This window comes from Nannobrachium achirus, assembly GCF_963921795.1.
Source record: "Nannobrachium achirus genome assembly, chromosome: 12".
In the NCBI taxonomy this organism is placed as follows: Eukaryota; Metazoa; Chordata; class Actinopteri; order Myctophiformes; family Myctophidae; genus Nannobrachium; species Nannobrachium achirus.
The window spans coordinates 61,062,570-61,078,763 of record NC_137832.1 but is presented as its reverse complement, the minus strand read 5'-3'; the positions used below and the strand labels follow the sequence as shown (position 1 = coordinate 61,078,763).

Here is a 16,194-nt window from a genome sequence, read left to right as displayed (position 1 = left end):
TGTGTGTGTGTGAGAGAGAGAGAGAGAGAGAGAGAGAGAGAGAGAGAGAGAGAGACAGAGACAGAGACAGAGACAGAGAGAGACAGACAGACAGCAATTTGGGCTCAAATTCTCAATTAACAAACAAAATGAAATGGGACTCAATCCCAATAGAAGACTATTTATATGTACAAATATATTAAAAGTCCACAGCAACTGTCCAATCATTGGGTCAATTTGATCAACCCAAATTCAGACCAACACACTGCATACATTGAACAACAAAAATAATTTGTTACCAAAAATAGCTCAAGAAACCAGTTGGCAATTGGCCCCATAACAAAACACCATACACAGACAAACCTTATGGAGATCAATGGCGAGACTGAGAAAAACATAGAAATCGATTAGAAAGGCATTCCTCCCTAAATGTACTCAGAAAAAAACAACTGACGTCCATTTCCTTCCAAAAGTAAAACTAATTTAAACCCTTCTTAGAGAAACAATGAACAGATAGATGAGATAGAGAGAGACGGAGAGACAGATGATCAACCAGCTGCTTGTGGGACTTTGCTCACAAATAGAAGCAGAGCCACCAGACATAAATGGCACTAGAAACAATAGTCGGGGGCCTAATCAGTCTAAAAGCGCCAAATTGCACAGATGTAGCCCAGGGCATGCTCTAATGATTTAGCTAGGGCGCCCGAGTCGGCGACCTTCGGGATCGCCACAGCGGCCAAATCAAGTTGGGCTCCTATTGACTTTATATACAGGAGGAAAATACCCAGAAAAGTGATGGTTAAAGTGATATCGATGGATTCCAAATATTATCAAAGTATTCTGAGGCACGCCTGGACTGGCATCACGGCACCCTAGGGTGCCACGGCACCCACTTTGGGAAACCCAGACATAGACAGGGAGGGAGCCCATCCCCATCTGTAGTGGCGCCATGGCTAGACAGAATAGCATCCCGGACAGAACACAGTTCAGTTTTTTTTAATAGAGGTTTGGCATTGATCTCCCTTGATGCAGGGGTGTCGCACCACATTCTGGGCCCTGCGGGTACAAGGATTCATTGACTGTGGGAACGCATTATTACACATTATTCGGTGCTTTAACTATTGAATATATAATAGCAGACCTACAAGCTCACAGCGCGGCGACGAGTGCCGCGCTGCGAGCTTGTAGGTCTGCTATTTTTGAAAAATCATGAACATTTGTGTCAAAGATTTTTTTGAAATACCTGTTTCCCATCTCAGAAGTTCCAGGGACCCCTCCAGAAGCAAAATTTGAGTTACAAATGTTCGCTTAAAAAAATGCATATATTCAAAGATTTGCACACATAGCTAAAGTATAAAATAATTAAGGCCCCTCCACCTTGGGCCCTAGTAACTCAGTCCCCCCCCCCCCCCTTGTGACGCCCCTGCTTGATGGCACACCATAAGTAAGTTATCAGGCGGCCCAAGGACTCCAGGTCGATTCCTGGAGCAGGTCCAACAGCCAGCTGTCCAACAGCAGTGGTCATCTTCTTCAATGTGAGTCCTTGGTCCAGGACAGCCTGTTCAGCCAGGCGGGCAGAGATGGTGGGCAGAGATTAAGGAGAGTGATAGATGGAAAGAAAGAGGGATACACACACACACACACACACACACACACACACACACACACACACACACACACACACACATGAATGGAGACATTAAGCTTTTAAAGGAGTAGTTCACCCCCAAAATGACTTTTTTTTTCTATTGATTACTCATGCCATGGAGACTTGAGTTTTTTGTCGCATTCCTAAGACAAAAATGTGATTACAATAAATGTACCCGCATTGATTCCGGATAGAATCTAAAAATGTAAATTGACTAAAATAAATGTTTTGCCATGGGAATGCGATAAATACAAAACAAATATTATTGAATTCAAGTCTCCATGGCATGGTTATCAATAGGAAAAAAGTCACTTTGGGGGTTTCCAAATACAATGGGAAGACATATTTGAATATTATAACCACATCTGGGGGGGTCTATTAGAGAAATGCTAACTACATAGACAACATACAAAACAGAAAAAGTACAAAACTATGGCACCAACCAACCAAGTCTCAATGCCAATTAATTAACCATGTCTGCTCCCTCCACTGGCTCCTGGTTGCGGCCCGCATTGAATAGGCTACAAAACACTGATGCTGACCTTCAAAGCAGCTCCTCCATACCTCCAAAATCTGATCAACCTCTACAACCCCACCCGTTCACCCAGATCAGCCAAAACAGGGATGCTGACAGAACCATCGCTAAAAACCCCAGGACAAAAATCCACTCGCCCTAGACAATTTGCCCTCCTGGCCCTCCTTTAGACTCCACCTAAACCCATAGCACTACTGTAACACTCCCCCTTCCCTCAATGACAATTCATGATGATAGATAGCGTTTTTAGGTTTTAGACGTTTTTTACTGATTAGGTGAGTGGTCTACCTATGTTATTGTTTTTCTAGATTGATATTCCTATTCATATGCATTTGTTATAGGCCTATTGCTGTTAATGTACTGACATATTATCTTGCTTATTATAGTGATGTGTAGCCTATTACCTGCTTATTGTAAGTCGCTTTGGATTCAAAGCGTCTGCTAAATGCCTAAACTGTAAACTCTAACCACTTATGTCACACATCATCTGACCTCACCAACTTAAAGAGGAAAAGACCACCCATTTTCAATATTGAACTGTGTCATTAATATACCTTAGAGGAGTTGTGTGAAAATAGAAAAAAAGTTCCCCCCCTTCTGTGTTGCCTAGAACTGGAGGATTGATTTTGGAGTTTGTATTGTAAAGTAACTTGATGACATCACACATTGTACTTTACAATACAAACCCCAAAATCAATCCTCTAGTTCTAGGCAACACCGAAGAAGGGGAACTTTTTTTCTATTTCCACACAACTCCTCTAAGGTATATTAATGACATATTTCAATATTGAAAATGGGTGGTCTTCCCCTTTAATATTGTTCATTTCTCTCTCTGTGCTTCTGTTCCGGACTGTTGTCTAATTACACTGCTGTTTGCTCCGTCACGCAACTGGAGGTGGCACAAACATGGAGCAAATAATCAATTTAAAATACCTGGTTAAGTTGGGTTAGGGTTACTACTACTAGGCTTATTAGGGATAACCCTATACACATCTATCCTATTTTGAAGAAATGTTTTTTTTTTTTGAGAAACTGTCATGAGGTCATGTCGCCCCCTGCAGGCTGGGATCAGAATAAACAGTGTACAACTTTTCATATACATAGCCTACTAGTCCAGATCTAAAACAATATCAGTAGTCACTAGTCACTTGTCAAGACAGGCGGTTTAATTCATTTCTACTGAAATGATAATTGCTGGAACTGGAAAAGACCTTGCCTAAATGATGATGAAAATGTGTTTTCCGTGAAATCGTCACTGTGTGAAAACAATCCTTCCGTCTGAATAAATCGCTTACATCATATTAGGAGGATGAGACTGCATTTTCTTAAGTTGTCACCATGAGATCCAGATTTGCATCAGATGTGGCTAGGAATGCACTTCACCATTCATATCCAAGTTCTACCCAGAGATCTCCCCTAGCCCTGAATACATACACTATCATGTATATGAGTCATGTACTCAGGGCTAAGATCTCCCCCTACATGGCATAATACCTTGGTCATGCTGAGACTCATTCGTTAAACAGGTAGATTTGTTTCCTTTATCTAAACCATATGACAATAGCGATCGGCCACGATGGCATGCACCGATGTCTCATATGTCATGCTGAGAGTAGCCCGATACCATATTTATTTATTATAGTTTACCTTAAAGAAAGCATAGGACATCCAGAGAACTCAGCAAAGCACCAGTCTTCTGCCCCCAGCAAGGTCCATACACCGTTGCCATTTGTCAATGTTTATGTAATCTTAATTTACCACAGCACAAGCTTACCCTAAGTGTATAGTTTACAGAGCCCAGTTAGTTGAAGACTCAAACTCTTGGAAGAACTCAATGGGGTAAATTAATTCTACCGCTACGTCACAAAATGGCCTTCAAGGTGTAAATCCCAACTCTCCTTTAAAAAATGTCCCCTGTAAAGTCAGCCAACCTTTGCTTTCTAACTGTTGTTTTACATAGTATTGTTGTACATTTCATTAAAGTCTCAATGAAATGAGTAATACAAATTGGACCCCAAATGTAAACAAGCCATACAGTGCTTTCTTGAGTTTAAATCCAATTAGTAGACCTTGTATCTGGCTGCTGTACTTTTCCTATGCGAACTGCCATTTTAAGTATTCACCTAGCCATACCCAAAATGTTTAGCTTTCATAATTGTAGTGTTTAAAGAGCAGTCCAAATATGATGCTTGGACAGTCAGTATAGACATGCATTATGCAAGACATTACCATCACCAAGTCTGGATCGGAATTATTTTGCAGACTAAATTATGCACAATGTAACTATACTGATTTCTCCCATTGCTGCAATTGAGCAATCATTGAATTTTCTTTAAGCCTGCATAGGGATTTATCTACAGCTCTATTTTATTAATCTGCCGTGAGCATTTAGCTGCTTGTACATACAAATTGGGACAAGTGTAGCTTATTGATGCTAAACATACAGCCAATATTACTTTTTTATAGTTCTTATATGCAGAAAGATGTTCAGATTAGCTGCGACAGGCATCGTTACGTTCCGCAAAACTACCGGAGCAAAACAGAAAAATATAGTAACCCTAACCAGCCAAGCCCACTTTACTCTACACTGAATCTGAAAACATGTAAATTAAGACACATTACCAATTACCATGTTTAAAAATAACCACACTATTGTTGCGTTTCAAATCTTTATTGAGCCAATATTTGGTAAAAACAAAAACTTTACCCAGGTCCCCCCATATTGGATTCTTTAGACCTCATATTATAGAATGAGCATTACTTTAACTTTTGAGTAGTAATGTAAATAATTTAAGGGGGGAAAAAATGCTTATTTACTTGCCCTGCCCTCAGACATGGGACAAGATAGGGAATGGACAATCTAATATGGAATGATTTACTGCCCTCCCCTCAGACGCAGAACAAGGTGGAGGGTTGACTCCTTCTGGATGTTGTAGTCGGACAGGGTGCGGCCATCTTCCAGCTGCTTGCCAGCGAAGATCAGACGCTGCTGGTCTGGGGGGATGCCCTCCTTGTCCTGGATTTTGGCCTTCACGTTCTCAATGGTGTCGCTAGGCTCAACCTCGAGGGTGATGGTCTTGCCGGTGAGGGTCTTGACAAAGATCTGCATGCCTCCCCTCAGACGCAGCACCAGGTGGAGAGTGGACTCTTTCTGGATGTTGTAGTCGGACAGGGTGCGGCCATCTTCCAGCTGCTTGCCAGCGAAGATCAGACGCTGCTGGTCAGGGGGGATGCCCTCCTTATCTTGGATTTTGGCCTTGACGTTCTCAATGGTGTCGCTAGGCTCAACCTCGAGGGTGATGGTCTTGCCGGTGAGGGTCTTGACAAAGATCTGCATGCCTCCCCTAAGACGCAGCACCAGGTGGAGAGTAGACTCTTTCTGGATGTTGTAGTCGGACAGGGTGCGACCATCTTCCAGCTGCTTGCCAGCGAAGATCAGACGCTGCTGGTCTGGGGGGATGCCCTCCTTATCTTGGATTTTGGCCTTCACGTTCTCAATGGTGTCACTAGGCTCAACCTCGAGGGTGATGGTCTTGCCGGTGAGGGTCTTGACGAAGATCTGCATGCCTCCCCTAAGACGCAGCACCAGGTGGAGAGTGGACTCCTTCTGGATGTTGTAGTCGGACAGGGTGCGACCATCTTCCAGCTGCTTGCCAGCGAAGATCAGACGCTGCTGGTCAGGGGGGATGCCCTCCTTATCTTGGATTTTGGCCTTGACGTTCTCAATGGTGTCGCTAGGCTCAACCTCGAGGGTGATGGTCTTGCCGGTGAGGGTCTTGACAAAGATCTGCATGCCTCCCCTAAGACGCAGCACCAGGTGGAGAGTGGACTCCTTCTGGATGTTGTAGTCGGACAGGGTGCGGCCATCTTCCAGCTGCTTGCCAGCGAAGATCAGACGCTGCTGGTCAGGGGGGATGCCCTCCTTATCTTGGATTTTGGCCTTGACATTCTCAATGGTGTCGCTAGGCTCAACCTCGAGGGTGATGGTCTTGCCGGTGAGGGTCTTGACGAAGATCTGCATGCCTCCCCTCAGACGCAGCACCAGGTGGAGAGTGGACTCCTTTTGGATGTTGTAGTCAGACAGGGTACGGCCATCTTCCAGCTGCTTGCCAGCGAAGATCAGACGCTGCTGGTCAGGGGGGATGCCCTCCTTATCTTGGATTTTGGCCTTCACGTTCTCAATGGTGTCACTAGGCTCAACCTCGAGGGTGATGGTCTTGCCGGTGAGGGTTTTGACAAAGATCTGCATTATGCCTGTTAAAAAAAAAAAAAAAAAAAAAGTTAAGGCCAGGAAACAAATACAATATTAAATGTTTGAACTGTGCCATTAAGTGGCAACCATTATTGGATTATCAATTTCTAATCAACTACACCACTCAAATCTCAAGTGTCTGGTTTTATGTCAAACACAACACCGAACGGACATGATAATCCGTCAATGAGCTGTAATTTCAAGCTACCTTTCCTGGTCCACCCACTCTGCAGAATAAAAACCTGCCTACAATGACGTATTCGATGGGACTCTTAAACTAATAGAAACTACCACCCCCCTCTTCCAGGAAATAGATGCCGACATTAGCTGACATTATTTGACACCCATTGCCAAATAATGAAAAATAATCAGTAGACGGCAGTATGTTTTAATACAAAATACAATCCAACTTGAAATAGCCAAACCTGCCTACAGATTATTTAAGATCTATTGCTTGTCGCTGTGACAACCTTCCAGTTGGAGAAAGAAAGGCTGTCATTTATAATTCGCTTGGCATTACATCAATGATGTCATCGTGATAAGAGATCCCCCCCCTCCCATTACACATTCAACCTGGTTCGTTTAGTTTGAATAACTGTGACGCCTGTAGAAAAGGTTTGTGAAATATTATCGACGTTGAACAGAAAACGCTGGCTTTCACCCGGCCAGGCCGACTGGAAACGCCTAGTCACTGCTGCTAGAGCGTCGACAGACCGCCCAGTCTTGAATAATAGAGGCCTGTTTATTCAACCATTTTTTACCGAATGCGTTTACATACTGACGTCGATAAACAGGACATTCTGGTTTTAACTGGACCGTAGCTACTGGTCCATCATGTCACAGTACGCCGTGTATTTTCCCTCCATTGACTCGGGGTGGCGTTACATCAGTAAAGCAAAACTATTTCTTCGTCGAGGGAAGATTCTCGAAAACCTCACTTTGTTTAAAATACGTAGTACCGTTTTAAAGGTATAAATACTGCAATATAGAAAATAATCGGTTACAAATCAATGTAGTGGAGTAAAAGTAAAATATTTGGATCCGAGATGTAGAGTTAAGTATTGGAAATACTCCAGTATAAAGTACAAATAACTCAACTGTAGTCAAGTACAGTACTTGAGTAAATGTACTTCGTTACTTTACACCACTACGCCACCTACAGTAAGTATGATGCGGCCAACCAGAGCTAAGTCAACCGCCTTTGTTCCGGTGAAGTAGGCCTAAAATGGTTTATTTATTTTGTACAGAATCCGTGCAACCGTCTCAAAAAATACACATACCAGTCGAATAACGTTCAAAGGAGAACTGCTGACACGGCCCAGAGCTAGTAACTCCACCTAAAACGTTTATCGTCAGTCTGGTGTCTGCGTAGGCAAATTCACGACCAAACATTCGAAATAACACGAGTTATTCTACGGTTTTCCCCCTTATTAGCCGACTGCGCTTTAAAATATCGGTTCCAACAAACGGAACATGGTATAAATAACACTTAATATATCATATAATACTTACAATTCGCGTTTGGACTGTTCACAGCTGAAAGGATGAGTCAAGCTTTCTTTTCTTTTCTCTCCGTAGGAAGAAGGAAGGATTTCTAACCGGAAAAGGGTGACCACACTGGTATTTATACGCGGTGGTGATGTGTCAAATATCCTTCCGCGCTTGTCTATAGTCCCCACTGTTCCAAAGTAATATTTCACTTCCCGTTGTTCGATATGAATACTCTTTACAATGAGAAATGTGGAGAGATATCAGTGTACAAAACTATATTAGTATGAACGTGAATTGTGTTGTGAATAATATATATAATACATTCACAGCGGATTGATTTGAACAAGCAGTGTTGTCTCGGTAGATGACTGCACTTCTCCTTCCCAGTCGGCAGAGGGCAGCGGCGCAGCATCAAACCCAACAACACAACCACAACAACCACTGTGAGTTCTGACTACCAGAGGGGTAAGATGAACTACACCTCTATATAAAGGAATAACAATTATTGTTAATTATAAATAAATACTTTCCCAGCAATTTGTACCTACTGTGGTCCCGCTGCAACTGCAAGCAAAGCTCTTGGTCATGCAGGACAAACACTTGGATGAAACAGAACACAGTGGATGTTCTGTGTGTTACACTGAAAGTGGTTACCTATCAAATCATGTGACTACAGACATTTGTTTTTGTTTTAGTTTTTTGTTAAATGTTGTTTTAATACTGTTTGGTGTTTAATGTCGTGGTTAAAATGTCACATTCTAGTTATTGAAAGAAGTTGGTGGCCGGGGAGCGATTGTCAAACCTATGATTAGATGGCCCAAATTAACGGGTCACAAATGGCGGTGTAACACTGGGGCTAGCTAGCCTAGCATGATGAAAATGAACACAGGACTCATATGACAACAGGACATCACTGAACATAATATTGCATAGCTAATAATTGTGAAGCGAACTCACAGGTCCTTCTCTAGCGGCCACACCGGTTCTGCAAGGCTATGTCTATATTTATTTTCTTGAGAAAGCAGCCATTCCTAATTCTTGTTTAAGACAATCTACAATTGATTATCATAGCCTATTGACCACATTAAACCATGACACCCCTATTTTCGGCTTGTCATTCCAGGTGAAAATTTTAAATCAATCAATCAATCAATCAATCAATCAAATGAATCATTAATATAATATTTTACGAAATTGTACCTGCTTGACTTGATTTTATAAGTCCATCCATCTATTGCAATTAATATAGTTCAGACTCAGAGCTCAGTCTCAGTGTGGCCCCTCTGTCTCGTATATCCAGTATCAGTTGAGTTTAGTGTTTATAAGGATGTTATTTAATCATTCAGCCTTTTTATTAGATTAGGCAGTAGTAGTTCTAGCAGTCCATGGCCTAGACAGACAAGAGGTGACCGGGTGTCACCAAAAAGACTAACACAATTAATGTTATACCTTTTAATGTTATGATTTTAATCTTTGAATTGTTTCTAACCAGTTTTAACCTCAGAATGGCAGAGAACTCTTATCGTCTGGCTACGTGAGAGCACCTGATGTATACAGTACTTGTTGCGCATCGTGTCTTGCCTGACAATAGCAGATTTGCAAGCTCACGTGTCTTTCTCAGCAGTCGGGTACCAATAACGGATCACAACTGAATCTTTAGATGTGTGGTTTGCACATTGTAAATCTTATGCCGGTTGTGAAATTCACTTAAGCTGTGTAGCCCTATAGGTAAGAGCTGAGTGTTTTTCTCCATTCATCAGATGTCCACAAAGAAGCGGGTGGGCCAGGGGACAGAAAATGCTGGAGGCCAGTCATGTTTCACCGCCACTGAGGAAGAGCAGCCTCAAGACCCAGAGCTCAAGTCCAGTGGATTGGAGCTGAAGAGACGCAGAATGACTAGGTTAGTTAGACCCCCAAGTTCCTGAGTTGTATGATGAGTGCATTATGAGTTTTATGCATTATGAGTTGTACAGCATGAACAAGCATGATCAATCATGCACAGCTTTACATTTGGACAATATCTTTTCATGCTGTGATTGGGCAACCATTATTTGCTTTCCGTATCCAGCCACAAAGTCTCAAGTTCATCCTCTAAATGGGGTGGACTTGAGTGGAGAGGCCTTCTTGGAATCGGAAGGTCACCGGTTCGACCCTCTGCTTTCCCTAAGTGTCCTTGAGCAAACCTAATGGCTCCCCCCCAGGTGCTCATCCGAACCATCTGAGCAGCCATCAGCTGTGTGAAGCTCAAAAAGCAACTTTCCCTTCCCCGGGCACCAGAAACAACCTCTTGAAGATATTTTTGGGGGTTTCTGCCTTTATTTTATAGTGGAAAGTGGAGATAGGCAGGAAACAGGGAGCAAGAGATGGGGAGAGACAGGCAGTAAAGATCGTCAGGAATGGGACTCGAACTTGCAATGCACTGTCAGGCTACTTTAGAGCCTAGGAGCCCGGACTGCTAAGCCACGGTCCAGGCTAAATAAGTCATTTCGGCATGGACTGGAGCCACGTCTCTTAAAGCACAGCACTCCCACCACCTGATGTTTCTTTGTAAACAAACTGTCTGCTATGATAGCAGACAAAACAGATGATAGCAGTGCTATCATCTGTTTTTGGAGAAGATTTGAAACATTGAGATGTAAAAAGTAAAGACTTATGTTGCTGAAGAGAGAGCTGTTCTGTTCTCTTGCTCTATCAATCTCCCATACGTTCCGCCGATGCCCAGTTCGCATTCCCCAGATAGCAGATCCACTACTGATGTTCCCACTGCTTCCCGCTTCGATATCGGCTTGTGTCTAAGACTTAGACTCCTAAGACTTGTGTCTTGTCCTAGGGTTTGTATCTTGTCCTAAGGCTTGTGTTTTGTCTTAGGGTTTGTATCTTGTCCACTCCTAAGGTTACATTAATTGTATTTCTCTGTCTCTCTCTCAGTCTAGATGAGAGATCACTGGCTGATGATGAAGGGCTCTTGCGGTCATGTGACCAACCGGGAAGTGGGTACTCCTCGTCCGGAGGTAAGAAAAGACAATTGCCATGACCATCATGTTGTCAGGTTCAATCCTCACTGCAGCCAGAGTCACCTTGAAATAGAGGTGTGTTTACAAGCTTCCTTTATAGCGTGTGTGTGTGTGTGTGTGTGTGTGTGTGTGTGTGTGTGTGTGTGTGTGTGTGTGTGTGTGTGTGTGTGTGTGTGTGTGTGTGTGTGTGTGTGTGTGTGTGTGTGTGTGTGTGCATGTGTGTTTCAGACATTGCTGTGTTGTTGTCCAGGGTAGGTGCAGTACCTTCACCAGGTCAGCAGATGTCAGCAGAGTGCTGTGAGGAGAATAAGGGAGCAGAGGTGAAAATAAATTAACTCTGTTACCTCCGCCAAGGAGGTCATGCTTTTGTACCTATCTCTATCCATATGTGAGGTCTCAGTCTGTATGTGTGTCTGTTAGCAGGATATCTCAAGCAGTTATAAATGTATTTACACAAATTGGTTAACCGTTTTAAGCGGTAACTATTATAATATATATTTTTTGGGTGCAAAGGTACCTTTTTCACCGCTAAAATGATGCCTGGTTGCAGTGGCGCACTTTTGGATATACTGTGTTCCAGTGTAAACAGTTTAATGACCTCAAACACAGTCCTGGTACGGTAGGTACAGTAACTGTGATTCACAGACATTTGTCCATTCTAAAACATATATTATATATATATTATATATTATTTTCAACAGTTGAATGATTAATTAACCGATAGGTACTAATGGTAACCCATTAAGAAAATCCAAGTGGCCATCGCAAAAGAAAAACAAATGCACAACTGTTGAACAGGACATAATCCCATAATACCTTGGAAAATGGGCCCAGGAAGAAGCTGTTAATGGTCACACTTTTTGGATGACAGCCTCCATAGGCCACTGAGTGAGTGTTGGTTCCTGGTTTTAGAAGATGTGTGTGTGTCGTTGTTTCTAGTTAATTACTATGGCTTCTTTCACTTGTATTCCAAGGTTGATGTAAATGTGTTTTTGTGTCAACACAGAGTTTCTGTTTAACCACTCAAAGCTTATACACTTAGTAGGTGACCAGGGTCCCCTAGGGCTCTACTGTGTCTACTCTGCTCCTTTATTTGCAGATATGCTAACAGACAAACTGATACAAACTGATAGGCTCTTCTATCTAGAATAGATGACTAGCCTCCTACAAAGTCATCCCACAAGGCAAAGAATGCCCTCTGCAGAGTGTGGAGGCTAATTATGTATAACCCTTCCTTCTTACCAGACCTAGTTGTTATCATCAAACGTGATAAACTTATAGTATACTCATGCATTATTTAGGAAGACGAATTTGGTTACCGGTAACTAAATAATCTCCCTTTGTGTGCATGTGTGCGTAGATCCAGACCGTGGGGTCATGTTTGAAGGTCATCATTCAACAGAAAAGTGAGAGCCGAGCATTCAGACAGACGGATGAGCACACGGACAGGTTGACAGACACACAGACAGGTGGATATTACTGTCACGTCTGCCACAGTAGCTGTCCCAGTCTACAGGTACTGGCTCATGCCCCCGACTGGTAAATGCTGTAGTGACCAATTCTTCTACTCTTTTGTAACATTGTGTGTGTGTGTGTGTGTGTGCGTGCGTGCGTGCGTGCGCGTGCAGGCGTTCCAGTGTCATATGTCAGGACAGGAGCATCAGAAGAGACTGGCTAAGATCACAGACCTCAACAACACAACACACTCACTGCATAGCAGGTACACACACACAACACACACACACACACACACACACACACACACACACACACACACACACACACACACACACACACACACACACACATTCAACCTTTCAACAAAAAAACAACTAACATTGAGCAAACCTACTGAATTACTGTAGGAAACAAATCAAACATAAAACTATCTATTCAAAACTATAATAACTGTGTTGATGTAAGTGTGCACTGTGCATTTGCAATGACATAAAGACGGGGGTGGTGTATGCATGGTATGTTGCACTAAATCATGGCAAGTACACAGTGATGTTTTACACTTTCATTATTTCGAACACACACACACACACACACACACTGTGCACACACGTGCACAGAGTAAGTGATCCTAGGTCACATCTTATTGGTTGTCTGTCTGTGTTACAGGGGCCATCGACCAGCTATGCAGCGCTGGTGTGACACCTGCCAGTCACATTTCACTGGTGATGTCATCATCCATCGACAGACCAAAGAGCACAAGGTAATTCTGATGTCAACACTGATCTGATTCTGATTGGAATGTGTCTAAGACGTAACAAAATAGTAAATCCAAAAATACAATATTTCCAGGCCGACCCACATACTGTGTGTTTGTGTGTGTGTGTGTGTGTGTGTGTGTGTGTGTGTGTGTGTGTGTGTGTGTGTGTGTGTGTGTGTGTGTGTGTGTGTGTGTTGTGCGTTTGCTTGCTGGCATGCGTGTAGCTATGTAAGCAGTCGTCTCGTCCATTCTGTTCAGTTTGTCAGAGACATTTCAGGACTCCCAGGAAGTTTGTTGAACACATGAAGTCACCAGAACACAAACAGCAGGTCAGTTCGCTGTGTGTGTGTGTGCGCGTGTTTCTATGATAGTCATATGTTTGACCTGAGGGTGAGTTTGATTTACTGTCTTGTCCGTCTCTTCCAGGTTCTTCAGGAGGAGCCTCTGGAGGAGGAGCTTATCACCGTGGATGCTGTGGGCTGCTTCAAGGAGGAAGAGGAGGAAAACAGCAGGCAAGATGAACTGGAGGGAAAGATGAAAGAGGTGCGTTTGGTCGCTAGTAGGGTTGGGACGATATGAACATTTCATATCACGATCATTGTGACCAAAGAAATCGCGATTTACGATATTATCCCGATAATCAAAATCCATTATCTTTTTTATTTGCCAAAAAATAGCAGATCTACAAGCTCACAACCCGTTGTGAGCTTGTAGTTCAGCTATTTTTTGGCAAAGACATTTGACGGAGTGTAAAAAAAAGACTGTATCAAGTATGTATATTATAAGTACCTTTTAATTATAGAGGGTTTAAGTGGTACCGGATATGCAGCTCGGCAAATAAAAGGTGAATTGATCCCAGTGCATGACGGAGGACGATATCACGATAAATTAAATCTCCACGATACGATTATCGCGAGTGTTTTTTTATTACGATAAATGATAATATCGCTTATCGTCCCATCCCTAGGTTGCTAGGTTACATGGTTTATTGCTTGGTTATGTTTTTTTTATTTTTTTTATCCCCTCAATGTTACCAAAGTGTGTGTGTGTGTGTGTGTGTGTGTGTGTGTGTGTGTGTGTGTGTGTGTGTGTGTGTGTGTGTGTGTGTGTGTGTGTGTGTGTGTGTGTGTGTGTGTGTGTGTGTGTGTGTGTGAGATTTCAGACAGCTGAAAGAGAGGAGACGGAAGACGTACACGACAATGATCCTGATAGTTCACATGGTGAGTTGCTTACTGTTGCCATGGTTATTAATGGGCCTTTCCGTTCCCATCCCAGTAAATACAGTAACTGTCCCATTTGCACACAGTGTGGTGCTGTGCAGTTTAAACCGTGCCCATCCCTGCGTTTTCGACACAGTTTCATAAAAAAACAATGTGTTCCGGTAATGACATACTGTAGGTGTTTGACGATTGGTTCTTCTAGGCCCTGAGGTGGGAAAGCAGTGATGATGAGTATAATGTCTGAGTATGAACCATTTAGACCATACAGCATATACTTTGTTGTGTGATGAACTGCGCAAATAGCTGATCTACAAGCTCACAACTCGATTTGAAGCTTACTAGTGAACATCCTGGTAGTTTCTTGTTCTCTGGATATCTCCAAAAAACTAGTTTTCTGACTAGTTCTCACTGAAAACAGGTTTTATGTAGGGAATGGTAGTTAGAGTGACCACCTACCAGGGGTGGGGGGGGGGTTCTAAGTGGCATTTTGTTACCATAATTTGTCTTATGCACATTGATTGTAACACTCAGAACAGTCTACAGTATAGGAACTGAGGACAATGGTGTACCCGCTGGTCGTTCGCTTATACAAAGCACCCTAGATTCTGACATGTCCCAAAACGCACTGTGATTGGCCAGTAGTTACTTTGAGTGGCAGTGTGCCTTCTGGACGTTCGCCCTCCCGTTTTTTCGCCCTCCCGTTTTTGTACAGGTTGCTCCAATGAACTGCAGCGGTGCATGAGGTATCTAGCTTTTTATATCTATGGGTTACAGAGATCTAACCCTCTATCTGCACTTCTCTCCTTACAGGAAGTACTTCTGTGGTTCCTGTGTCTGGCTTCCTGTGCCGTCTCTGTAACAAGTTCTTCCACAATGAGACGACAGCACGGCACATGCACTGCCATACACACACTACTTCAATGTGCAGGTACGCGCGCGCACACACACACACACACACACACGCAAACGCACACACGCACGCACACACACACACACACACACACACACACACACACACACACACACACACACACACACACACACACACAATGTACAGGTACACACTACACTACACTACTAACCTGCTGTAATGATGTGTGTGTGTGTGTGTGTGTGTGTGTGTGTGTGTGTGTGTGTGTGTGTGTGTGTGTGTGTGTGTGTGTGTGTGTGAACTATTAAGTTTCTGTTTCTTTTTTCCCAGAACCACCAATCCCAAGGGGCAGACACACACTCCAGTGGACAACACACACACTGACAAACACACACAGACACATGTACACACACCAAAACACAGACACAAACAAAGGAAATGAACACAAGGCTCAACAACACGGAAACAAGACTCATCAGGAACAGTGGGAAAGCGTTTCAAGTGTTGACGATGATGAGGGAATCTTCATCTTGTGTGGCCATAGCTGAGTGTTCAGAGCGGGGGCCGCTCTCCATTCCGACATGCTGCCATTCTGACATTGACTTCTAATTGTCTGAGTGGCGGCACTTCCATAGAGGTTAGAGTTAGTGTCGGATGTCGGAATGGCAGCGTGTCGGAATGGGTGATGCACCCTTAGTGAGGCTGCCTGGGAAGCCAGAGCCCCTGGTTGTCCCAGGTACGATTCCAGGCCAGCAAAGTGTCGATGTCACTGAGCAAGACTCATAGGTGCCCTCCACACTAGGCGTGGTTGCTGTCGGGGCTGCCACTATGATCAGCGGTGGCCGCACCGTGGTGAGACACAAACATACTCGCTCGGTGAGTAAACGCCGCGCGGTATTTCACACAGACGAACACAATCCATCTCTCACCTACCCGCGTATGCATGCACAAACGAGCACGCTCGTGGTG

At 43.4% G+C, this 16,194-nt stretch overlaps 2 protein-coding genes across 2 annotated transcripts; one reads left to right on the top strand and one right to left on the bottom strand.

The window, feature by feature from the left end:
* Positions 1–4,814: 4,814 nt before the first annotated feature.
* Positions 4,815–8,005, bottom strand: LOC308295899 (polyubiquitin-C). The gene is made up of 2 exons (XM_080738969.1): positions 7,927–8,005; positions 4,815–6,416 (listed from the first exon to the last, which is right to left on the bottom strand). Exon 2 carries the CDS (start codon positions 6,409–6,411, stop codon positions 5,038–5,040), a length of 1,374 nt encoding a protein of 457 aa, XP_080595095.1. The 5' UTR covers positions 6,412–6,416; positions 7,927–8,005; the 3' UTR covers positions 4,815–5,037.
* A 1,660-nt stretch (positions 8,006–9,665) lies between these two features.
* ciz1b (cdkn1a interacting zinc finger protein 1b) lies at positions 9,666–15,674 on the top strand (the record flags this gene model as incomplete). The annotated part of the gene is made up of 11 exons (XM_080738814.1): positions 9,666–9,805; positions 10,834–10,916; positions 11,148–11,239; positions 12,280–12,435; positions 12,548–12,639; positions 13,044–13,137; positions 13,359–13,463; positions 13,561–13,646; positions 14,290–14,354; positions 15,165–15,282; positions 15,556–15,674. The coding sequence occupies 11 exons, from the start codon at positions 9,666–9,668 to the stop codon at positions 15,665–15,667; spliced, it is 1,143 nt and encodes a 380-aa protein (XP_080594940.1). The 3' UTR covers positions 15,668–15,674.
* Positions 15,675–16,194: the final 520 nt, after the last annotated feature.